The sequence below is a fragment of the Podarcis erhardii genome, assembly GCF_964252035.2.
Source record: "Podarcis erhardii genome assembly, chromosome: 2".
Taxonomy (NCBI): domain Eukaryota; kingdom Metazoa; phylum Chordata; class Lepidosauria; order Squamata; family Lacertidae; genus Podarcis; species Podarcis erhardii.
Genome location: NC_138498.1, coordinates 68,569,368 through 68,596,177, shown reverse-complemented (window position 1 = coordinate 68,596,177; position 26,810 = coordinate 68,569,368). Strand labels below are relative to the sequence as shown.

Below are 26,810 nucleotides of genomic sequence, written 5' to 3'. Positions count from 1 at the left end.
TTTATTACCAATTTTGCCTTCTGTTCCTTATATATTGCTTCTATCCCTCTTCTAAATTTCTCTCCTATTCCCATCGTTTCCAGACTTTTCTTCAAGAACTCCCATGAGATGTTATCAAACGCCTTTTCAGCGTCTATAAATACCAAAGCCGCTTGTCTGTCTATACTCATATCCAAATATTCAATAATATCTATCAGATTCCTTACATTTTCCCTTAATTGCCTCCCTGGAAGGAAACCCGTTTGATCTTTATGTATTTTGTTGTTCAAAACCTTTTTTAGTCTTTCTGCCATTATGTCTGTGAATAGTTTATAATCATTATTTAATAATGAAATTGGCCTATAGTTTTTCACTTCCAGGGTATCTGCATCTTTTTTAGGAATCAAGGTAATATATGCTTCCTTCCAGGTGTTCGGGATCCTTCCTTCCTTTAATATATTATTCATCACTTCTCCTAGCACTGGGGATATTTGGTTACTTAGTGTTTTATAGTATTTGGCCGAAAGGCCATCTGGCCCTGGGACTTTCCCACTTTTCATCCTTTTAATAGCCTTTTTTATCTCTTCTTGAGTAATTGTCTGGTCTAATATCTCATTTTCTTCTTTTGAAATTCGTTTTAGGTGATGCATTTGCAAAAAGTGGTCTATTTCTTGCTTTGTTTCCTTTCCTCTTTTATATAAATCCTTGTAATATTTTTGAAATATCTTTCTTATCTCTTTTGGCTCTTCCACAATCCTTTCTCCTTCCCTTATCCTACTAATCGTATTTTGTTTTCTTCTTTCTCTTATTTGCCACGCCAGGTATTTTCCTATCTTATTTGCTGACTCAAACGTTCTCTGATTCATCATTTTAATTTTCCATTCTACCTCTTGGTCGATTATTGTAGAAAATTTAGCTTGTAATATCTTTATATTCTGTTTTGCGATCTCCTCATTGGGGTTGATAGTCAACTTTCTTTCATTTTCCATAATCTGTGTTAGGATCTGTTCCTTCTTTATCTCTTTTTCTTTTCTTACTTGACTATTTTTCTGTATTAAGAAGCCCCTCATAACTGCCTTTCCTGCGTCCCACACAGTCTCTATAGCAGTTTCCCCATTTAAATTCCATTTAAAATAGTCTTCTATTGTCTCTATTGCCTTATTTACAATCTTCTGATCATTAAATAAAAATTCATTCATTCTCCATCTAACCGTTCGGATATCCCTACCTTTTAGCTCAATGGAGACCGCATTATGATCAGATATAGTTCTTGGAAGAATTTCCGATTTAGTTAGATTTTGAGTTAGTTCCTTCGAAATCCAAATGCTGTCTATTCTCCCCCAACTCTGATTTGGGTTTGAGAAGAAAGTATATTGTTTTGTAGTGGGGTTTTTAAGTCTCCACGCATCGATCAGTCCCAGATTGTTTACCATATCAAAGAAGGATCTCGGTAATTTACCTTCCTTCTTCTCATGTTTTTTTGTTGACTTATCTAGGTTTGGGGACACCACCCCATTAAAGTCACCCATCAATATCATTTTTTGGTCCGTCCATTCCATCAATTTGTCTCCTAATTCCAAATAAAAGGCTGATTTTTTATCATTTGGAGCATATATTCCCACAACAATTATTTTTTCTCCCTGAAACACCATTTGAACAATGACTACTCTCCCTTGGTCATCTTTGTATAATAATTGTGGATCATATTTTTCCTTTATGTATATTACCACCCCTCTTTTCTTCACTCTATCTGATGTCACAAAATCTATTCCCAATCTCTTATTGCTTAGTAATCTCTTATGCTTATTTATTATGTGCGTCTCTTGGAGACATATTAAATCACAGTTCTTTTTCAGTAATATGTGTGTAATCTGATTCCTTTTATTTTTATTGTTCAATCCATTCACATTCCAGTTTAGTATTTTTAATGCCATCTGTTATATACTATTTAATTAACTTATTAAACCTATATACAATTTAGTGTTCTTTGTCTCCTTCCTCTAGTTCTTCTCTTTCTCCTATTGAGCTCTCCTCTCTTTCTTCTTCTTCACTCCCTCCTTTTTCTTCTCCTTGCTGGTTCTCTACCTCCTCCTCCCCCATCATTTCCCCCAGGTCCTTCTCGTATCTCCTTGCAAATTTTTGAAGTTCTGAGATAGTGGACAGTTTAAACTTTTTTTCTTTGAAATAGAATGAAATACCTTCCGGAAACTCCCATCTATACAAGATCCCATTTTTCTTCAGTTGATTTGTTAATTTTTTATATGGGTCCCTCCTTCGAAGAAATCTCGAAGGAATCTCTTTGTAAATAATAATTGGGTTTTCTTCAATATATAACCTTTTGACATAGTTCTGTTTCAAAATTTTGTTTCTTATCTCCAATGAGTTAAACATGGCTATTACATCTCCTGGCAATTTTTTCCCTCTGGCCTTGGCCGATTTTGTTCTTATTCGAAATATGTTTACCAAGCAATGGTTTATCTCTTCTTCTTTTCTTTTTTTTTTTTATAAATATTTATTAAAGTTTTTAAATATAAATGCACAAATAATAAACAGTCTTACTTCTATCACAGACATAATTTCATCACTTCTTTGGGCTCCCTCACGTCTCCCGCTCCCATTTACATCGTTAAAAGTTTTTTCCAAACAAATTATCAACTTGTTTACAATCTCATGTCCACTCATTCAAATATAATCTAGCACTTCTTCCAAAAAATTTTATATTTTCTTTAGTCTCACTTATCATCAAATTTCAAATCTAATTTAGTGGTGGCCAGTTTTTTATAATCTAGCATCCTTCTTAGCATTCAACCAAATTACAATGTTTTTGTAGATACTTCTTGAATTTCTCCCAGTCTTCCTCCATCTTCTCTTCTCCCAGGTCACGGATTCTGCCAGTCATCTCGGCCAGTTGCATATAGTCCATCAGTTGCATCTGCCACTCTTCCAGTGTGGGTAGATCTTGAGTTTTCCAGTTTTTTGCGATGAGTATCCTTGCTGCCGTTGTTGCATACATGAAGAATGTTCGGTCCTTCTTTAACACCTTCTGGCCGACAATACCCAGAAGGAAGGCCTCTGGTTTCTTAGTAAAGGTATACTTAAATACCTTTTTCAGCTCATTATATATCATTTCCCAGAAGACCTTCACCTTAGGGCATGTCCACCAGAGGTGAAAGAATGTTCCTTCGTTTTCTTTACATTTCCAACATTTATCATCAGACGAATGGTATATTTTGGCAAGTTTAACTGGGGTCATGTACCATCTATATATCATTTTCATTACATTTTCCTTCAGAGCATTACATGCGGTGAAGTTCAGCCCAGTGGTCCACAACCTTTCCCAGTCCTCAAACATAATGTTATGCCCAATGTCCTGTGCCCATTTTATCATAGCCGATTTAACCATTTCGTCTTGTGTATTCCATTTTAACAGCAAGTTATACATTCTAGATAATACCTTAGTCTTTGGTTCTAACAATTCAGTTTCTAACTTCGATTTCTCCACCTGGAACCCTAACTTTTTATCATTTTTAAAAACTTCTTTAATCTGAGCATAGTGTAACCAGTCTCGCACCTTATCCTTCATTTTCTCTAAACTCTGCAATTTCCAATTGTCTCCATCTTTTTCTAATATTTCCCAATATTTTGGCCATTTAGCCTCCATATTGGGTCTTTTTAGGGCCTTAGCCTCCAGAGGTGAGAGCCACCTTGGAGTTTTATTTTCCAGTAAGTCTTTGTATTTTGTCCAGACATTAAACACTGCTTTCCTGACAATATGGTTCTTAAAGGCCTTATTGATCTTAACTTTATCATACCATAAGTATGCATGCCAACCAAAAGCATTGTTAAAACCTTCCAAGTCCAACACGTCAGTGTCTTCGAGAAGTAGCCAGTCTTTTAGCCAGCAAAAAGCTGCGGCTTCATAATACAACTTTAAGTCTGGCAGGGCAAAGCCCCCTCTTTCTTTCGTATCTCTTCTTCTTTTCTATCTAGCCATATTGCCAGCTCTTTCACCACTTTAACTCTAATATTCTCATTTAAATCCTCTGGTATTCCTCTAAGTTTTATGTTAGATTGGTTTTGTCGCAACTGCGTCATAGCCATGTTGTCCAACAACTCTTCCTGTGTTGCTCCTATTTCTTTAACTTCTAATCTAATCCTGTCCATCTCTTTCCTACTGTCTTTCATGTCCTTTTGAACCCTTTTCACTGAATCCTCCAAAACCTTAGCTTTTACCGAGAGATCCTTAACTTTCCCTTTCAGTTCCCCTACCACTTCCTCCAATTTTTTGTCTAGAGTATCTTGTACCTCCATCAATTTTCTCTCAATATACTGTTCATTATTTTTAAATTCCTTTCTTATTTCGGCCATCAAGCTATCATAATCTCTAATTTCTCTTGCCTCCTTCCCCTCTTCTTGTCTTGAAGGCCTCCTTTCCACTGGTGTTGCCACCCCCTTCTTAGAACCGTTCGGCATTTGTATATTTAAGTTTAGTTCTTCCTAGTATACTGTATAATGTAATATACTATGTGGGTAAGATATAGAGGTAACAAGGTTAACAAGGTTAACGTCTCTCAGATATTACAACAGGATTCCAAAATTGACTAAATTGGTACAGCACAGAAATTTACCCTTAATTAAGATCAGATATTAATAATACAGTTTTAACTGTACCTAAATTCAGACATGTATTTGAATCCTCAGAGTCTTATAATTAAATGTAGTAAACACCTGAACCTCCAGAAACACTTCCAGATTCAGGGGGTTCTCAAACTCATGAGCAAGGTCCTGCGAAAACGTATTCTTTAACTTTGCATCCCGGGGTGTATGTCTCTTTAAATCCCGAAGAATCAAGAGAATCACAGCTGTCTCTGAAGCTCAAGAACGTATCCGGTTGGGGATGAAGAAGGCGGGTCCCCTTTAACTCACTCAATATGGCAGTCCTTTCACAGTCTCACCATCTTTAAGCAAACTTTAAACAAACTTTAAACACAGTCTCACAGTCCCTGTCTTTAAACACAGAGTGCTGCTAAGGCACCTATATTCCACTCTGTTTAAGTCCCAATTCTCCCCAATCCTGAGGTTTAAAAGCAAAAGTCCTCCACCGAAACCCGTGCTGGCTAAAGCGCTCTCCGTCCCGATGAAACAGAAAAGTCTTTTCCCCCTCTCCCTAGTCAATATAGTAGTTCAACTGTTGCCTTGCCTCTGACACTTTATACTTTGTGTCTGAGGTCTTTCCACCACACACTCACTGGCAGCTTGTTTCCTCTTTTCCTCTTTTGTTTCCTCTCTGCCAGCGTCTTGCTATACTTTCTTTTCACCTTACCGCCAGGAATGGACTCCTCCTCCTTTTCACCAATTATTTCTTCTCTGCTGGGTTCTTATCAAAGTAATTTCCAATATTTCTTTTGTCCCCACTGCTTTTTCCACAGTGATTTATAGCTACTTCCCAGCTTCTCCGCTGTTGTTGGAGGTCCGCCGCTTTCCCTCGGAGCTTGAGGCTTCACAGCATGGAGTCTGTTGCCTCCCCTTTACACTGCAGCTCCAGCAACACAGGCGAGCACAGGTAGCGTCGCAGGGTACCTTGTCCCGCAGGATTCCCTCCTGTGGTCTCAGGGTTCATGTAACCTTCGCGACCCCTCTAAATCTCCATGCTGTTCGAGACTCCCCCGGAGGAGTTATCTCGCACTCCTTTTCTGCGGCCGCGGCGTCCCGGAAGGACACGAAGGACAGGGACACACATCCCCCCAAAACACACATCCCCCCAAAACACACACACACTTGTACCTTTCTCTCATTCTTTTGAACACTGAAACATGTCTGTTCTCAAGGTTCCTCCTATATGAAATTATACATGGCAGGAAGAGCCAGAATGAATGTCTTCCTATGTGAGATTTACTCTATCAAATAAAGATACTCTACATCAGGGCTCTACATTTCTCAAGGCACCCACCACTATTCACACAATAGGAGCCTTTTTGAAAACGGAGGCTTGAAATATTAATGCCTCCTGAAGCTACCATGTACCCTCCTTTCTTCATGGTCTCCACGTGGCTCTTGTGACATAAAAAGTGGACCTAGCCATGATTCTAAACACGCAAAGCACCACAGCCAGGCATTCAAGGGAAATCAACAGAACTGGGTCCCAGTTAGATATGGAGTAAACCAGTATATACAGTTATTTGTAATATTTATAGTTAACAGACTGAACCATTTCTCATTGATTTGATTGTCTTCCTATCCATGCTCAGTGACATTTAAAGTAAATTGCGTATTGCCAAGGCACTTTTAGGATAACATAGGATGTACAAGATACAATGCATCCCACTTTTCGGTTACTAGAAATAAATGTTATCAAACGGACTATTATGCAGCATATGGATTTGCTAAATCATTTTCACGTTATCTATGTTTTGCATCTAGGTGTTATTGTGAAAGCAACATGGGAAGAGGTAAGTGGGAAATCATTTATTCTTATGATAGAACATAGAAGTAGCATGGAGTTAAGATAAGTGAATTCATATTTCTTGTGCAATTTTAAATTATTCTCTTTCTCTCTGTGTGTGTATGTGTCAATTTTTAAAATAGAATTTATAATACAGGCAACAAAAACACATCAACACAAATATAACATACAAGTGCTGGATTTTCCCCATGATTTCACATCTCTAGTTCCATCCCTTTTTTAAGAAAAAGGCGGTGGAATTATTATTAGTTCCAGTTGCTACCCACAATTTGTAAGAAAGTCTCAGCTTGTGTTCTGTAGTAGCCTATTCTGTTATTACTAGACAGACCGCCCAACCTTGCAGGCATATTATTTAGCCACTGTCTTATGAATTCAGGCACTCACTGTGTGTTTTTTAAAAGTATTTATTTGCAAAAACAACTGCTAAATGTGTCTAGCATGAAACCCCTGGACCTGCCCACTCAAAATCTGGCAGGATTACCGTATTTTTCGCCCTATAGGACAGTGTGGTGTAGTGGTTAAGAGCAGTAGACTCGTAATCTGGTGAACCGGGTTCGCGACCCTGCTCCCCACATGCAGCTGCTGGGTGACCTTGGGTTAGTCACACTTCTCTGAAGTCTCTCAGCCCCACGCACCTCACAGAGTGTTTGTTGTTTGGGAGGAAGGGAAAGGAGAATGTTAGCCGCTTTGAGACTCCTGAAGGGGAGTGAAAGGCGGGATATCAAATCCAAACTCTTCTTCTTCTACTTCTACTTTATTGGAGTTTACACAGATGGCTTTTTGCACTGCCTCTCTCCTTGCCAGTCCTTCCAAGTAGATATAGCATAGTTGGTTGCAATGTTTGCAGGTCGCCTTTGAGTTCAGCAGATTTGCTTTGTGCAAAAATAAGACTGCGGCCCTGTCCCATTTTATCAGTACTCTTCATTTTGGGGGCGGGTGTGTTTGTGATTTCTTAAAACAAGAAAAACCTGATGTGCAACTAAGACCTGACTGGTAAAAGCAACCACATGAGATTTGCCAAAAAATGGGTAATACTGTAAAATTTACTCTCTCTGTAGAGATATTGTCAAGGATATCCAAAACCACAGTGCGCCATGAAACTCAATCCCCACTGTGGCTCTGATGGCGCGACATATGTCAACAAGTGTGCCTTCTGCATTGTGTATATGTGAGTACAGGTTTTGCTTATGAGGTGGAAATGTTAAGTCTGCAAGCCGTGCATATTCTGTCAACTTAAGTTGCCATTCTTCTTTGGTTGAGACGTTGCTTGTTTTCCATTTTTGGGCTAACAAAACACAGGCCGCAGTAGTATCATACATAAATAACCTTTTTTAACACCTGGGAATATTAGTCTGAATTATCCCCAACAGAAAGGACTCTGGGTTTTGGGGGGGGAGTACTTTTAAATATTTTTTTTCCAATTCATTATGGATCATTTCCCAATACTCTTTTACGCTTTCACAAGTCCACCAACCTCCTCACCACTCTCTTTCCCCACCCCCAAGGAGCAGAGATGCCCCTGTCAGGAGGGCAATCGTGTTGAAGTGCCCCACCATGCCTATCATGACACAAAAGGTAGTAAGGTTGGCCCAGAAGAAAAATAACACAAAGGTCCATCAGGAAATTAGGGGGTAACAAGAAAGTTAATGTGAAGGTAGGAAAGGCTTACACTAGGCGCTTCCCTAATGTGGATCTCAGAATTGCTCTGGTGAGAAGTCTTAACATATACTCATACAGAAGCTTCTGACATGGATGAACAGTGAGAGCTGGAAAATGGGGGTGTTTTACCAAGCAGTGGTGCTGGAAAGAACATATGAACATAAGAAGCTGCCTTATACAGAGTCAGGCCACTGGTCCATCCAGCTCAGTATTGTCTAGATTGATGGGTAGCGGCTATTGTGTTTATTAATATTGTTCTTTAGAAGCTAAAAGAACTTGTTCTAAAACCAGACACAAAACAATAATGACACACCCAATAGTCGCATAATATCATGCGCTTGTTTCAACACAGGCCTAACATCTTAGAAATATGAAATAACTTTTCCCAAAGCTGAAAACAAAGCTCTTTCTCTCCACACAGACTCCATTAGCCTGGAGGCTATTTTCTCCTGGACCTCCTATCTCTTCAGCCCTTTTTCAGAAAAACAAAGACCAACTCACACACCTAAAATGGAGAACTGCAATTGAATACCCCATGTGATCATGATGAGTAGCAGAGATACATTCTCGGTTAATCATTTAAATGTTAGACATTCTGTTGCTCTTTCTTAGCTTCCAATGCCATGTCTCGAGTGATACACATACAATTATTTTAAATGTCAATGTAGAATCAAGCAATTATACTTAACCCTATCTCTTCAGGTTATTGGACAGGATTCTTTCTCATCCATTTCCCTTCCCCAAGAAATAGAGCAATGATGAACTTACCTTTCTCACCAATACTATTTCTGTTTAATGAGTAATAATGAAGCTTGCATCTTCTGAATTCTCATCCTGAGTTCTTCGCATTGTCTTTCCCGCATCAGCCAAAGTGGAAGACGTCTTAGACTGAGCAACCTTGGAGAATGCAGAAAATTTGACGACTAAAGAACATCTACAAAAGAAGGTCGATTTCTCATCATACCCTGTTCATGCCATCTCCAGGAAGAAATTCATTATTATTCCCTCTGCTTATGCTCTGTTTTGCTAGCCAGTGAATATCTTGCAACATCTTCATTTGATTTATCAATAAATAACCTCAGCATTATAAACCTCTCCATACATTTATTTCTGTATTATCTACTTTTTAATTTATTATGTGATTTGGGTGAAAGAGAGATCTGCAATTTTGTTACTAATAACGCACAATGAAAGAACCAAGTCAAACAATCAGCAGAATCTACTGCCTTTGGACTGTAACACTTCTGACTTCAGGCAATTGATTTATGTAGATTAAAAAACCCCCCAAAAAACCACCTGTAGCCAGATGATTTAGTTAGACATTGAAGCTAGAACCCATCACCCTGCCATGTTACTTTTTAAAAACTTTTTTATTGATTTCCAATAGAAGAAAAGGAGAAAAAGAAACAGACAGAAATGAGAGAAATGAGACAAAAATACAGAAAACACCATTTAAATTGATATATAACAATATATATCTGTGTATTCAGCCACAGTCGTGCACTAGTACAAGAATAAATATTATTGCAATGGGATTCCCTTCCTCTCTGCTTTCCCTACCTGTGCATTCCACTCTGTCCCCTAATTTCCTCTGGAGGATTGGAGAAATCCTCAGGACTGGTTAGGCTGTGCAGAAAAGGAGGTGAGGGAGAGGCCATTTTGCATGCTGCACAAGGAGAAAATAAGAACATACAAATATAAGAAGTGCCCCAGCTTCTCAACAGAATATCTGCTTATTGCAGGGAAAGGCTGGAACTCTCCCCATCCTGCACCAACTTCAGATACCTGTATACCTGTGAAGAGATCCAAGATTTAGAACCTCAAAGCCAAAGTGAGAGCATTTGGGTCAAAATTAAGGGAGAGATGAATAACAGGGACCTCATTGTGGGAGTTTACTATAGATCCCCAAGCCAAACGGAGGACATAGATGATGCCTTCCTGGAACAGATGGCCAAGCATGCAAAAGGAAGGGAGATAGTAGTAATGGGGGACTTCAATTACCCGGATATTTGCTGGATGTCAAACTCAGCCAAGAGCATAAGGTCAAACAGATTCCTCACTGGCCTTGCAGACAACTTCATTGTCCAGAAAGTGGGAGAAGCAACAAGAGGAACAGCCATTTTAGATCTGGTCCTAACCAATGTTGATGACCTGGTTAGTGGGGTAGAAGTGGAAGGATCATTAGGCGCGAGTGATCATGCTCTTCTGAAGTTTACTATACAGCGGAAAGGAGCAGCCAAGCATACTAGGACTCAATTTCTTGACTTTAAGAAAGCCGACTTCATAAAACTTAGGGAAGTGCTGGGTGAGATCCCATGGACAGTAATACTAAAAGGAAAGGGAGTTCATGATGGCTGGGAGTTTGTTAAGAGGGAGATAGTAAAAGCACAACTTCAGGCAATACCAATGAGACGGAAACATGGAAGGTGCCTAAAGAAGCCAGGGTGGCTATCTAAAGAACTTTTAACTGAGTTAAGATTAAAAAAGGATGAGTACAAAAAATGGAAAAAGGGGGAATGTGTACAAAAAATGGAAAAGGGGGGAAACCACCAAAGAGGAATTCAAACAAATAGCCAGCACGTGTAGACACAAAGTCAGAAAAGCTAAAGCACAGAATGAACTCAGGCTTGCTAGAGATGTTAAAAGCAACAAAAAAGGCTTTTATGGGTATGTTCGTAGCAAAAGGAAGAACAAAGAAACCGTGGGGTCACTCAGAGGAGAAGATGGTGAAATGCAAACAGGGGACACAGAAAGGGCTGAACTCCTCAATGCCTTCTTTGCCTCAGTCTTCTCCGATAAAGAAAACAATGCCCGACCTGAAGAATTTGGAGCAAATGATTCAGCAGAGGAAACACAGCCCAGAATAACTAAGGAGATACTACAAGAATACTTGGCTAGTTTAGATGTATTCAAGTCTCCAGGGCCAGATGAACTGCATCCAAGAGTATTAAAAGAACTGGCAGATGTGATCTCAGAACCACTGGCAGTCATCTTTGAGAATTCCTGGAGAACAGGCGAAGTCCCGGCAGACTGGAGGAGGGCAAATGTTGTCCCTATTTTCAAAAAGGGGAAAAGAGAGGACCCAAATAATTACTGCCCAGTCAGTCTGACATCAATACCAGGGAAGATTCTGGAGCAGATCATTAAGCAAACAGTTTGTGAGCACCTAGAAAGGAATACTGTGATCACCAATAGTCAGCATGGATTTCTGAAAAATAAGTCGTGTCAGACTAACCTGATTTCGTTTTTTGACAGAATTACAAGCCTGGTAGATGAAGGGAACGCAGTGGATGTAGCCTACCTTGATTTCAGCAAGGCATTTGACAAGGTGCCCCATGATATTCTTGTAAAGAAGCTGGTAAAATGCGGTCTTTACTATGCTACCACTCAGTGGATTTGTAACTGGCTGACTGACCGACCCAAAGGGTGCTCATCAATGGTTCCTCTTCATCCTGGAGAAGAGTGACTAGTGGGGTGCCACAGGGTTCTGTCTTGGGCCCGGTCTTATTCAACATCTTTATCAACGACTTGGATGATGGACTCAAGGGCATCCTGATCAAATTTGCAGATGACACCAAACTGGGAGGGGTGGCTAACACCCCAGAGGACAGGATCACACTTCAAAATGACCTTGACAGATTAGAGAACTGGGCCAAAACAAACAAGATGAATTTTAATAGGGAGAAATGTAAAGTATTGCACTTGGGCAAAAAAAATGTGAGGCACAAATACAAGATGGGTGACACCTGGCTTGAGAGCAGTACATGTGAAAAGGATCTAGGAGTCTTGGTTGACCACAAACTTGACATGAGCCAACAGTGTGACGCGGCAGCTAAAAAAGCCAATGCAATTCTGGGCTGCATCAATAGGAGTATTGCATCTAGATCAAGGGAAGGAATAGTGCCACTGTATTCTGCTCTGGTCAGACCTCACCTGGAGTACTGTGTCCAGTTCTGGGCACCACAGTTCAAGAAGGACACTGACAAACTGGAACGTGTCCAGAGGAGGGCAACCAAAATGGTCAAAGGCCTGGAAACGATGCCTTATGAAGAACGGCTAAGGGAGCTGGGCATGTTTAGCCTGGAGAAGAGGAGGTCAAGGGGTGATATGATAGCCATGTTCAAATATATAAAAGGATGTCACATAGAGGAGGGAGAAAGGTTGTTTTCTGCTGCTCCAGAGAAGCGGACACGGAGCAATGGTTCCAAACTACAAGAAAAAAGATTCCACCTAAACATTAGGAAGAACTTCCTGACAGTAAGAGCTGTTTGACAGTGAAATTTGCTGCCAAGGAGTGTGGTGGAGTCTCCTTCTTTGGAGGTCTTTAAGCAGAGGCTTGACAACCATATGTCAGGAGTGCTCTGATGGTGTTTCCTGCTTGGCAAGGGGTTGGACTCGATGGCCCTTGTGGTCTCTTCCAACTCTATGATTCTATGATTCTATGATTCTATAAAAAGTATATTGACAAACTGGAATGTGTGCAGAGGAGGGCAACCATGATGACCAAGAGTTTGGGAACTAAGCCTTATGAGGAACGGATGAAGGAGCTGGCCTTGTTTAGCCTGGAAAAGAGGAGACTGAGAAGAGATATGATAGTCATCTTCAAATGTCTCAAGGGCTGTCACATGGAGGATGGAGCAAGCTTGTTTTCTCCTGCTCTGGAGGGTAGGACTTGAACCAGTGGTTTCAAGTTACAAGAAAGGAGATTCTGACTAAACATCAGGAAGAACTTTCTGACAGTAAGAGCTGTTCGACAGTAGAAATAACTCCAATGGAAGGTGACAGACTCTCCATCCTTGGAGGTTTTTAAGCAGAAGTTAGATGGCTATCTGTCGTGGATGCTGTAGCTGAGATTCCTGCATTGCAGGGGGTTGGACTAGATGACCCTTGGGGTCCATTCCAATTTTACAATTCTACGATTCTGTGATTCTAATTAGCTCTGCACCCCACACCCCTTATCATTATCAACACAATGTATTCTGGCTCACCTGGGTGGGGTTCAATGTTAGTTGCACTCAGAGTGAATCCACTGAAGCTAATTAACTTAGGTTCATAAATTCAATTTGGTTCGAAAAAATTGAATGGGATAGCTTGCCAATTCTATACATACCGTCAAAATTAGCTCCCCTCCACCCACCCTCAATTCTCTCCAAGGGCAGCTGGTAGGTCTCATACCCTCCAACATTTCTCTCATGAAAATAGGGACATCCTAAGGGAAAGTGGGACATTCTGGGATCAAATCAGAAACTGGAACTGCTTCTCTAAATCAGGGACATCCCTGGAAAATAGGGACACTTGGAGGGTCTGAGCTCTTGGACCTGGCTATCTTCTCTATCTCCCTACTCTCCATCTCTTACACATACACACAATCACATGCACGACAGGAAGAGAAGATGTGTGCGGTGGAAAAGATCAAACAGCCACACAGTGAAGCAGAGAGGCTGGTAACCAAACCACTGCCAGCTTATCTCCCAGTTTATGTTTGTGTCTTGCTCGATGGAGACACGGCACCTGAGAGAAAAAACAGCAGCACAAAAGGATTAGAATCTTCCCTCTCACCCTCCATAGCCCCTTCTATGTGAGATAGTTGATTGGGCCTTTTTTTAACTGTTTCCTCTCATTGGAGACAGGGCAGGAATCTGCTGCCAGTGCTTTTTATGACTGACTAAGCAAAGGAGATGCGCAGAAGCCCTCAGTTGTTAAAAATGCATTGGCATTATTGTGGTTGACTGGAGAAGACTGGACCTTGGGCATGGAGAGTTTGGAGGGTTCCAAATCTTGCCTGAGCCATGCCCCACTTTGCCCCTCAGAGGTAAGGGGCAGAAGTAAGAAGAGTGAATAGAATTGAAACCTGACACCTTTTTTGAAGTTTGCACAGCATGGGGGTACTTCCAGCCTTTCCTAACAAAAGCGGATATTCTGAGGAGCAGTTGAGTTGCCTTCCAATGCTTTCTCTCCATTCTTCTTCTCCTAGTCCTCCAGTAGAAAAGGCTGAAAGACCTTTTCTCTCTATTTTCTCTGCTCTGTTGAGATTTCCTTGTGGAACAATACCTGTGAAATTGAGGAGCTCTTCTGCTTTTCTCCCTTACTAAAACAAGGTGGCTGCTGCCTCTCAGAGATGGGCATATGCAGAACAGGATGATGGACCTGGTGGGTGATGGGTCTGATCCAGCAGCTGCTTCTTACGTTCTCCTTGTGCAGCAGAAGTCTCCCCTTCTCGCTTTCTCCTCCTCTGCATAAACTAACCTGCCCTGGTGATTCCTCAAATCCAGCAGAGTAACATAGGCAACACAGTGGGACACCCAGGTGGGGAAAGCAAGGAGGAGAGAAATCCCATTGCATTAACATTAATTCTTGTGCTGGTGCAATGATATACCTGGGTACCCACTTGAATGGCCTATATCAATCATATGATGGCAACTGAATTTTCAATGTGTACTTTTCTCTTATTTCTCTGTCTCTTTTTTATTTTCTTCTATTAAAAATCAATAGAAAAGAAAAGAAATGTATCATGGCAGGGGGATGGGTTTTAGCCTCAGTGTCTAACTAATCACCTGGCTGTGTACAGGTGGTTTTTTTTGGGGGGGGGGGTTTACTCTGCAGAACTCAATTGCCAGGACTCAGAAATGTCATACTTGAAAGGGAGAAGATTATCCTGATTGTTTGACTCAGTTCCCTGATTGTGCGTTATTAGTAACAAACTTCAAGACCAATCTCTTTCCCAAATCATATAATATTTTTAGGAATAGATAATACACAAATAAATGTATGGAGAGTTTGATAATATTGCTGAGCTTATTTATTGATAAACCGAATTAAGGTGTTGCGAGATATTCACTCGCTCACAGAGGATAAGCAAAGAGAAGAATGGATTTTTTTGGTGGTGATGCAATGAGTGGAGCTTAAAGAGAAATGGGTCTTCTTTTGCAGGTGTTTCATAGTCTTGTGCATCTTAAGCTTTTTTGCATTCTCCATAGTATTTCAGTTCCAGCTTTCTTCCACTTGCACTGATGAGGAAAAAAAGAAGTAAATAAATATGAGAATTCATAAGATGAAGCTTTCATTATAACTCCTTAAAGAGAAATACTATATAGGTGGGAACGCTTATGCCATCATTGTTCTTTGTCCTTGGGATGGGAAAAGGCTGAGGAGGAATCCTGTCTGAGACCCTGGAAAACAGCTTCCTGTCAGCCTAGCCAATATAGAGCAAGAGAGAACAATATTCTTTTCAGGTCTACCATTTGTAGAAGATCCCCCTTCTCCCGCCTTCATCGTACATCTGTGTCAAACTTCTCTAGGAGCAAATGCTCAGACTTTTACCTAGTGCAATTTCAAGATCCACATTAAGGAAACACCTAGTGTAGGCCTTTGTAAAGTAGGCCTTCATAATAATGTTCTTACTATCCCCTAATTGTGAGACGTGGGTGGTGCTGTGGGTTAAACCACAGAGCCTAGGACTTGCGAATCAGAAGGTCGGCAGTTCAAATCCCCGTGATGGGGTGAGCTCCCATTGCTCGGTCCCAGCTTCTGCCAACCTAGCAGTTCAAAAGCACGTCACAGTGCAAGTAGATAAATAGGTACCGCTCCAGCGGGAAAGTAAACGGCGTTTCCATGCACTGCTCTGGTTCACCAAAAGTGGCTTTGTCATGCTGGCCACATGACCCAGAAGCTGTACGCCGGCTCCCTCGGCCAATAAAGCAAAATGAACGCTGCAACCCCAGAGTCGGTCACAACTGGACCTAATGGCCAGGGGTCCCTTTACCTTTATCCCCTAATTCCCTGATGGCTTTTTTGGTTATTTTTCTTCTGGGCCATCCCTACTACCTTTTGCGTTGGGTCTGGCCTGGTGGGATGGCGATAGAGCCCTTCTGGGCATATTCCCCCTGCCCCCCTCACTCTTAGCAGGAGCAACAAGAGTGTCAGGAGGGTGGTGCATGTGAATAGCCCTCCCAATCCACTCCATTTTCAAATTCAGGGCTACCTACAGATTAGCTCTGCTCACCATGTTCCTTTGGGCCTCATTAGCCATGGCTTAGAACCTGACATTCTGCAAAATGATTCCTGCACTTCCCAGGGGAGGGGTGTCCCCCTGCTTGACTTTCCTTCTACATGGGTGCTGATTCTCTTTTTCTTTTCCGTTTTTTTATTTACATCTCACCGTGCTTATTGCAAATATAATCATGTACTTTTTAACTTCCAACAAAGATGTCGGGGGGGGGGGAGATTCCTGCACTGCATGAGGTTGGACTACATGACTCTCAGGGTCCCTTCCAACTCTATGATTCCATGATATACTCACATATATGCATTGCAGAAGAGACACTTGTTGCCATAGGTCTTGCCATCAGAACCGCAGTGGGCCTGGTACTCCATGGTGCATATTTGGTTTGGATACCCTTTGCAATATTTCTGAAGACGAAGGACACAACAGTTTTAAAGGTCCTCCCCGCTTAACCTTTGGACTACCCATTGTGGGCACTTACACCTGTCAAATTATAGATCGTCACTGCCAGGGATTTCATGCAAGACATATTAAAGTTTAAAATATTGCAGGGATAGAACAGGTACAAATTTTTCATACTGTGAAACAAAATTTTCAGACATGGTAGTCCCCTCAGAGAAGATTAATCTTGCCAAATTGCGAGTGAGCAGCTCTAGGGGTTTCATGCTAGACACATTTAACGGTTGTTTTTGCAAAAAAAAATACTTTAAAAACACACACACTGAGTGCCTGGATTCTTAAGACAGTGGCCAAATAATATGCCTGCAAGGTTGGGCGGTCTGCTTAGTAATAACTGAATAACCCCACAAAGCTACTACTGAACACAAGCTGAGACTCTCTTATAAATTGTGGGTAGCAACTGGAATAATAATACCACCAACTTATTTATTTATTTTTTAAGGGGTGGGATTAGAGATGTGAAATCCTGGGAAAAACCCAGCTCTTGTATGTTATATTTGTGTCGATGTGTTTTTGTTCCCTGTATTTTAAATTCTATTTTAAAAATTGACACACACGCACACACAGAGACACAGAGAGAGAATATTTTAAAATTCCAAAAGAAGTATAAATTCACTTATCTTAACTCCATGCTACTTCCATGTTCTATCATAAGAATAAATTATTTCCCACTTACCTTTTCAAATGATGCTTTAACAACAACATCTAGATGCAAAACACAGAAAATGTGAAAATTATTTTGCAAATCCATATGCTGTATAATAGTCCATTTGATAACATTTATTTCTAGGAACTGAAAAGTGGGGTGCATTGTATCTTGTACATCCTATGTTATCCTAAAAAGTGCCTTGGCAATATGCAATTTCCTTCAAATGCCACTGAGCATGGATAGGAAGACAATCAAATCAATGGGAAATGGTTCAGTCCGTTAACTACACTAAATAAAAATAACTGTATATACTGGTTTAGTCCATAACTAACTGGGACCCAGTTCTGTTGATTTCCCTTGAATGCCTGGCTGTGGTGCTTTGCATGTTTAGAATCATGGCTAGGTCCACTTTTTATGTCACAAGAGCCATGTGGAGACCACGAAGAAAGAAGTGTACATGGTAACTTCAAGGGGAATTAGTGTTTCGAGCCTCAGCTTTCAAAAAGGCTCCTATTGTGTGAATAGTGGTGGGCGCTGTGTGCAATGTAGAGCCCTGATGTACAGCATCTTTATTAGATAGAGTAAATTTAACATAGCAAGACATTCATACTGTTTCTTTCTGGCATGTATCATTTCATATATGAGGAACCTTGAGAACAGACATGTTTCAGTGCCCAAAAGAATGTGGGAAGGCTCAAGTGTGTATGTATTTTGGGGAGATGTGTGTCCCTGCCCCCAGGGTCCCTATGCTTAACAACAATGTCCCCTCCTTCCGTAAGGTTTAAACCAGCAAACAGAATGGTTTGCAAGGAGATTTTAACTGGATTTAGTCAACACAGGTGGAGCCTTCCTACACTCATTTGAAGACATGAATAGTCCATGGATTCTTTGGTCCCTACACCTCTCCGAGAAAGAGAACTTTTTCAATATGAAATATTACTCACCTGAGTACAAAAAGAAGACCATCAGAGTGAGGAGGAGAAAGCTGCTTGGCTTCATGATTTTGCTGGTGGGTTTGGATCTGTTGGCCTCTTAGTGCTTTTCCAAGCAGTAGACGCTTTTCAGATTCCACTGGTTATGGATGAGGTCTCGTATCTCTTCCATGTATTTATGGAAGTTTCTGCAGCCTTGATGATGAAATCTCCCAATTTTTGAGAAATATTTACACATGCAAATGTGATTGCAGAGGACTGCAATGTCTTGTACCAATTTTAATGGTTTCCCTTTCAATGCACATTCCACGTGCATGCAATAAACATTTGGCAACCGGTTCCTTAAGAAATACGGCCTTCTGGTGTGATGATGACATTGCTGTTGCAGGTCACAAGAAATGAGGTACAAACAAAACAGTTTTAGAAATGTTGGGATTCTTTTGATCATAGGCAATTGTTTTAGTGCAAAGAAAAACAAAGGAGCCTTACTCCTTCAGCATGTAAGCCATAAAATAAAAGAGGTATTGTTGTCCCAGAAAGTAATACAAACACGTTATATACGTCAAACACACTTATTATGTTTAATTGTTTGGAAACCACAAAGTGGAAAACAAGCATGGAGAAAACAAGATTTGGTGATAGGAGAAAACAAGCCATGAATGTATGGCGTGAGCATCTTGGATTTCCATTGTTTGAGGCCATTTTCTTCTGAATACAAGTTACTGGGAAAACAGCAGGTGGGTCCAGTGTTTTTGCCCTCAGGTCCTGCTTGCAGGCATCCCATAGGTATCGGGTTGTCAACTGTGAGAACAGGATCCTGGGACAGAAGAGACATGGGCACGATCCAGCAGGGGTATTCTTATGTTCTGATTAAACCACACTTCTGATGCTCAGAGTATTGCCCTAACAATATCTTTCCCATTTTTCCTTGGAGATTCTCCTTGAAGTGCCATATTCATTCTATTGAGATCGCAGTGGTAAGGCAAATCCTTGATACTTCTAAGGACAGAAGTCTCACAATTGTAAATGAGACTCAACGGTTCGGTGATTTTGGAGAGTGCTGGTTGCATTGCCTTCTTTTTAAAAGTGTCAGGTATTTTGTACTATCTTTGCATCAGAACATAATAATGCTTACTTCAGGTAAGCTCCAGTGGCTGCAGTGGCAGGAGGGCAGCCCCACAGCTCTGGCCCACCCAATGTGCCACTTCTGGATGCTGAACTTTGACTTGGACCCTCAGCCAGATCCAACAGGGCTTTTCTTCTCAAAATCTTCTCCAGTTTTGAAAAATACAACTGGAATGTCCATAGCATGTATATGTTATGGTGTGTGCAATTGAGCCCATGGGCAGAAGTGGAAAACAGTACATGTTGGCTGGCAGTGGGTCCAGTAGATATGGAGCTCTATTTACTTCAGCAGCAATGAAATGATATCACCCTTCTCTAGAAACCCACGTGATACATTGCAATAAAGTTAACTGAGAATGTTACTGTCTTTTAATTCATTTTTATTGATTTACTTTGAAAATATCTTTGCTATATTTGCTATGACTAATGCTTGAGACAGTAAGCTGTTCCACGTACTATTTGCTAACTGGCTGGTTGCCAAATGTGCACTAAAAGGAAACTGTTGAAATTGGTACAGGACACTGCAGTTCTCTGTAATATTCCATTTCCATTTCTAAGCACTAAGAGGCTGACAAATCCACCATTACAATCATGAAGTTGCCTGGGTTTGCTTCTCTGGCAGTGGTCAGGCAAGCGAGGTGCCAGTAGGGGATGCTGTCTGTTTCATTTCTCCAATCTGGGTGGGCTGACTCTGAGGGTTAGGCGATCTTGTAGGTAAACTGGTCCCAAGTTGTTAAGGGCTTTGTACGCTAATGGGAATACCGTGAACTCTGCCTGGTTCCTCATCCAGGATAGGCAATGGACCAATTTCTTGGACACAGGGACTACTTACCCACAGTGCATCCATCTTGCCAGGTTTCAACCTCAGCTTGATTTTATTCATCCATTTCACCACTGCTTCCAGGCAATGGCCCAGGTACTGTGCAGCCTCTCTGGATTCAGATGTTGTGGCAAAGTAGAACTGAGTGTCGTCAGCATACTGATGGCACCTCACTCCGAAACTCCTATTGACCTCTCCCAATGGATTCATGTAGATATTAAATAGCACTGGAAATAAGCACTCCATAATGTGGCCACAAGATGCCCCCCCCCAAACAGTGTCCCAAAGCTTTTGCAAAGTTTTTTGCAGGTACAGTCACTCTGATTCGGAAGGAGGTAGCCACAAGGCGGCCCCCCCAAACAGTGATCCACAACTATTCTCGGGACTTGCCATGATACATTTGTTTGCTTTTCTATTGATTTTTAGTCGAAGAAAATTAAAAAAAAAAAAACCAGACAGAGTTATAAGAGAAAAATACACATAGTAATTCAATTGCCATAATATAAATTGATATATGCCATTCAAGTGGGTACCCAGCTACATCATTGTGCCAGCAGAAGACTTAATGTTAATGCAATGGGATTTCTCTCCTCCTTGTTTTCCCCACCTGGGTGTCCCACTGTGTTGCCTATGTTGCTCCGGTGGATTTGGGAAATCCCTAGGGCAGGTTAGGCTATGCAGAGGAGGAGAGAGAGAAGGGGAGACAGTTCTGCTGCAAAAGGGGAATGTAAGAAGCAGCTGCTGGATCAGGCCAATGGCCTACCAGGTCCATCATCCTGTTCTGCATATGTCCTGCATTATCCTTCTTTTTAAAAGTATCAAGATTTTTCCAAACCACTGTGATCTCAATAGAATGAATATTGCTACAAAAGTCGAATGCCTGCCCCTCTCTCTGCCAAGCGGTGGCAAAAGCCCATGGGGTCCCAGGCACCCACACAGGGTCTGTGTTTCTTTGGAGAATTGAGGATGCAGCAGAGACTGTCGTGGCTTTAAGAAATATGGTTTATTAAGCTATGTACACCTTTGATCTGCATGACGGGAGTCTAGATATTACAATTATGGGCATTTCAAGAGGGACTTGTACCCCACAGCAGTGAAGGCAGCCTTCAGTCAACCTTCCCAAGATGGATCCCAGCTCTTCTTCCTGCTTCTTCTTCCCATCACCCTTTGCTTCCAGACAACCTTTTCCTGTCACCCCAAACATACACCCCATCACCTTGGTAACGTCCACATTGTGGATTCCAAGTTGGCCCATCAACACCTTTGTCATATTCATAGAAAATTCAATTACCTCAATATAAATTGATATATGCCACCCAGGTTGGTATTCAACTACACCCTTGAATTAGCTCAAGAATTAATAAAAATATCTGAAGAAGTGTGCATGCACACGAAGGTTTATACCAGAACAAACTTAGTTGGTCTATAAGTGCTACTGGACAATTTTTATATATATATATATTTATTTCAACTGCGTCAGACCAACACGCCTACCTACCTGAATCAAAAATTAATGTTATTCATGTTATTAATTAATGTTATTGCAATGGAATTTCTCTCCTCGTTTGTGATTCAAGGACCCACCACTCGCTTGGGGATAAGAAAGAGATATGGACACAGTATATTAGGTTAATGGGCTAAAAATGGCCACAGCTTTATTGATTACAGCATGTGAGAGGTATTGGCTTAGGCATTGGATAAAATTGGATCTGACGAAAACCAGCAGCGGAATGAAAGGGAAGTGCTGCCGCAGCCACGTTTGAGCAGCAAAACTCCACCCCCAAGCCTCCAGCTGGTTGGTTGGCTGCCTGGGGGCATGGCGCAGCAGCCAGGTCAGCTGGGCAGGGGGCTGGAACGCCCCTCTGCCAACGCGGGAAACGGCTCCTGCCCACAACTCCTCCCCTCTGTAAGGAGGAGAGGCTTTTCCCCACTTGGGTGTCCCACTGTGTATCCTTGATTTCTCTGGTGCATTTGGGAAATCCCCGAGGGAGGCAGGTTAGGCTGTGCAGAAGAGGACTGGACAATTTTTTTCAAGAAGAGTCCATTTTTATTCACCCTGTTGCTCTCATAAATGTAATATTAATAGCCTCAATAGCCCCTCCCTAATCTGATTTGAGACCAGTGACTTGCATTGTATCACAAACTGGCCTGTATATGATTCTCGTTTTGAGACTGTCGGAATTGGGAGTCTGAAATCTGGAGACAGCTGCTTCCGTAGGTTTTCATGCTAGCCACATCTAAATTCCCCCACCCTCACGCCAATATATATGAAATCAGTGTTGGCTAGGTCCATGTAATAAATTGTTATTTTTTGACAAATACTATATGACATGCAATTTATCACTGGAGTCTTTTTCAGCCTTGCTTTGACTTATGGTCAAGACAAGCTACTTTGCATGCAACTTCCTAAGCTACTGGTTACCACATATCTCTTGCATGCCCCTAGTTTCTGCACAGGAAAGGAACTGTTATGCTTGTACATCACACCATCGAGCAAGACACAAACATAAACTGGAAGATAAGCTGCCGGGGGGGGGGGGAGAGAGATTTGGTCACAAGCCTCTCTACCCCACCATGTGGCTGTTTGCTCCCATAGGAGGCAGTGATGGCTACCACCCTTGGTAGCTTTAAAGGAGGGTTAGACAAATTCATGAAGGAGAAGACTATCAATGTGATGGTTATGCTCTACCTCCAAGGTCAGAGGCAGCAATGCTTCTGAATGCCAGTTGCTGGAAACCACAAGAGGAAACTGTATTAACTTATGGTCTGTGCATGTGGTTTGGGAGCTGCACGGTCAGGGGAAAAAACAATGCTGTCCAGGGTTGTAAAGACTGCAAAGAGAATAATTGGATGCACTCTTCCCACCTTGGATCAAATCTATGCTTCCAGCTCCCATAAGAAAGCTGCAGAGATAGCGCAGGATAGTGCGCACCCCAGAAATGATTTCTTTCAGCTTCTGCCTTCTGGAAGAAGGTACAGGGTTATAAAGACTAGGACTAGCCACCTGAGAAACAGTTTCTACCCAAATGCGATTTTGGTTTTAAACGCATTGTAAGGAGTCTGTATGGGAGTATATTGTATTTAAAAATGGGGTATCAGAGTTTTTAGGGGGCTAACCAGGTTGGGATGGCTGGGATAGCAGGCTTGTTGGGTTTTGAATGTCTTATGTAGATTTTTCAATTTCGTTGTTCTGTATGGGACAATGACAATAAAGATTATCGTATTGTACTGCTGCACTCAGGTCCTCCTTTGGGGAGTCTCACATGAATTTGGCTGGCCACTGTGAAAACAGAATGCTGGACTAAATGGGCCATTGGCCTGATCCAGCAGGCTTTTCCTTATGTTCTTATACCATTCTAAACAGTCATGACTTTCCCCAAAAGAATCCTGGTAATTATAGCTTGTAAAGTAAGGGTGTTGAGAGATGTTAGGAAAGCCCTATTGTCAAAAAACATTGTCAAAAAGCAACAATATTATGGATAAAAAAATGAATAAACTCTTGTCCGACTCTTCGTGACCCCATGGACCAGAGCACGCCAGGCACTCCTGTCTTCCACTGCCTCCCGCAGTTTGGTCAAACTCATGCTGGTAGCTTCAAGAACACTGTCCAACCATCTCGCCCTCTGTCATCCCCTTCTCCTTGTGTCCTCCATCTTTCCCAACATCAGGGTCTTTTCCAGGGAGTCTTCTCTTCTCATGAGGTGGCCCAAGTATTGGAGCCTCAGCTTCAGGATCTGTTCTAGAGATTTGTAAAAAAACAAGTCTGGATCAGTCAGGGCCAGATAGATCCTGGTTCAGGTTGACTGTTTGAAGACACAAATAAATTGGACCAATACTATGTGATATGCAATTTGTTGTTATAGTTGTTGTTTTAATCATGGGTTTGGCTTATGGTCAAGACAAGCTACTTCGTATGCTACTTCCTAAGGTACTGGTTACCATATCTCTTGCAGGTGCCTGGGTTCTGCACAGGAAAGGAACCATTATGCTTGGTACATCGCATTGCAGCCCTTTGTAATATCCTATTTCCACATGCAAATATTTCTTGAGACTGGGAGTTTTCATCATCAGGGCCACAGAGACTTCTATATATTTAGGGCAGAGAGTCCAGACCTCACTGCAGCCAGTGAACTCTGAGAAGGATCTACTGCTTTGAAAAGCACTAAGAGGAAGACATAATTAAACCCATCATGAAGCCAAGCAGCTTTCTCCTCCTTACTCTGATGCTCTTCTTTTTGTGCTCAGGTGAGTCATATTTCACATTACAAATGTTCCATTAGATACTCCATCTCAGAAAGGAACCCAAAATCCATGAATTGTCCACGTGTTCCAAAGACTGTATGAAGGCTCTTATTAGGTTGTCAACTGAATCTGATAAAATCTCCCTGCAAACCTCAGTGCTTCATTTGTGAAAGCTTGTGGAAGAAGGAGGCATTGTTGTCCCACACAGGGACATGGGAACAGGGAAGCACATCTCACAAACACACACACAAACACACACACACACACACACGAGTTGAACCCTCACATATTCTTTTGAATGTTCAGATGTAGCTATTCTCAAGGAAGCTTCTATATGAAATTAGTCAGTAGGAACGAGAAAGAATATCTTGTCATGTGAGATTTGCTCTGTCACCCTACTGAAAGCAACAGAATGGGCTTCAGTTCAGCTAGGAGTTGAATGGGTATATACATGTTTTCTTTATTAGTATCGTCAACTGATTAGCTAGTTTGATTTGATTCTCTTACCATCAACTGATCAGGGACATTTAAATTCAGCTCCTATAAATGAACTTTTAAGAGAACAAAGGAAATGTAAGATAAAATGTATCTCATTTTTCTCTTCCTAGAAATAAATGTTTTCAAATGGAGAAATAAGTCGGGCATTGGGTAAGCCTTTGTTTGGTTGGAGGGGAGGTTGTAGCCTCCATCTTCCCCTCCTCATTAAGGGTATCTCGTTAAAGGAATCCAGGGGTGTGGGTCCTGTCCAATGCCTGGATGTGAGCTAGGCCATGCCACGATCCCAACAGGAAACCCTCAGGGTGCCCCTATTTTATGTAAGTCATAGGGCTCCCCCTTTTGGTGGTTTGGTTACTCCCTGCAGATGGGCAGAAGTCGAGATATAGTCTGTCTTCATCCAATGCCTAGGACAAACCACTCACATCTGTAACCAATAAAGTTGTGGCGTATTCAAACCCATAAACCAAAATCCACTGTCCGTGTGTTTATTTATCCACTAGGGAATTACGGGTCACAGGGCCTTGGCACGCAAAAAGGAAGTGTAAGATAAAATGCATCTCACTCTTACATTCCCAGAAATGAATGTTCTCAAATGGACTATTATTCAACATGTAGATTTGCTTTGGAATTTTTACATTTTTTATGTTTTCATTCTAGCCGTTGTCACTGAAGCAAGTTTTGAACGGGTGAGTGGCAGTCATTTATTCTTATTACAGAACATCAAAATAACTTGCTGTCAAGATGTGTAATATTGCTTTTTCCTGCAGCTCATGGTTAAACTATAGAACTCGCTCCCACAGGTGGCAGTGATAGCTACCCCCCTTGATGGCATTGAAAGGGATTAGACAAATTCATGGAGTAGAGGGCTACTTCATGAAACCCAGTGTGGTATAGTGGTTAAGAGCAGTAGACTCATAATCTGGTGAACCAGGTTTGCGTCCCTGCTCCCCACATGCAGCTGCTGGGTGACCTTGGGCTAGTCACACTTCTCTGAAGTCTCTCAGCCCCATGCACCTCACAGAGTGTTTGTTGTGGGGGAGGAAGGGAAAGGAGAATGTTAGCCGCTTTGAGACTCCTGAAGGGGAGTGAAAGGCGGGATATCAAATCCAAACTCTTCTTCTTCTACTTCTACTTTATTGGAGTTTACACAGATGGCTTTTTGCACTGCCTCTCTCCTTGCCAGTCCTTCCACATAGTTATAGCATAGTTGGTTTCAATGTTTGCAGGTCGCCTTTGAGTTCAGCAGATTTGCTTTGTGCAAAAATAAGACTGCGGCCCTGTCCCATTTTATCAGTACTCTTCATTTTGGGGGCGGGTGTGTTTGTGATTTCTTAAAACAAGAAAAACCTGATGTGCAACTAAGACCTGACTGGTAAAAGCAACCACATGAGATTTGCCAAAAAATGGGTAATACTGTAAAATTTACTCTCTCTGTAGAGATATTGTCAAGGATATCCAAAACCACAGTGCGCCATGAAACTCAATCCCCACTGTGGCTCTGATGGCGCGACATATGTCAACAAGTGTGCCTTCTGCATTGTGTATATGTGAGTACAGGTTTTGCTTATGAGGTGGAAATGTTAAGTCTGCAAGCCGTGCATATTCTGTCAACTTAAGTTGCCATTCGTCTTTGGTTGAGACGTTGCTTGTTTTCCATTTTTGGGCTAACAAAACACAGGCCGCAGTAGTATCATACATAAATAACCTTTTTTAACACCTGGGAATATTAGTCTGAATTATCCCCAACAGAAAGGACTCTGGGTTTTTTTTGGGGGGGGGGAGTACTTTTAAATATTTTTTTTCCAATTCATTATGGATCATTTCCCAATACTCTTTTACGCTTTCACAAGTCCACCAACCTCCTCACCACTCTCTTTCCCCACCCCCAAGGAGCAGAGATGCCCCTGTCAGGAGGGCAATCGTGTTGAAGTGCCCCACCATGCCTATCATGACACAAAAGGTAGTAAGGTTGGCCCAGAAGA

General features: G+C 41.6%; 2 protein-coding genes across 2 annotated transcripts in view; one reads left to right on the top strand and one right to left on the bottom strand.

Moving 5' to 3' along the window:
• Window positions 1-26,810, top strand: part of LOC309336123 (ovomucoid-like) — a 36,377-nt gene that overhangs the window by 8,461 nt on the left and 1,106 nt on the right. The window contains exons 2-3 of the mRNA XM_081851604.1: window positions 25,486-25,514; window positions 26,266-26,375. Coding sequence (XP_081707730.1) covers window positions 25,486-25,514; window positions 26,266-26,375 — 139 coding nt within the window. The remainder of the gene's footprint in view (window positions 1-25,485; window positions 25,515-26,265; window positions 26,376-26,810) is intronic.
• LOC309336125 (ovomucoid-like) lies at window positions 14,935-18,283 on the bottom strand. The gene is made up of 4 exons (XM_081851606.1): window positions 18,156-18,283; window positions 17,239-17,267; window positions 16,401-16,510; window positions 14,935-15,108 (listed from the first exon to the last, which is right to left on the bottom strand). The coding sequence occupies exons 1-4, from the start codon at window positions 18,208-18,210 to the stop codon at window positions 15,054-15,056; spliced, it is 249 nt and encodes an 82-aa protein (XP_081707732.1). The 5' UTR covers window positions 18,211-18,283; the 3' UTR covers window positions 14,935-15,053.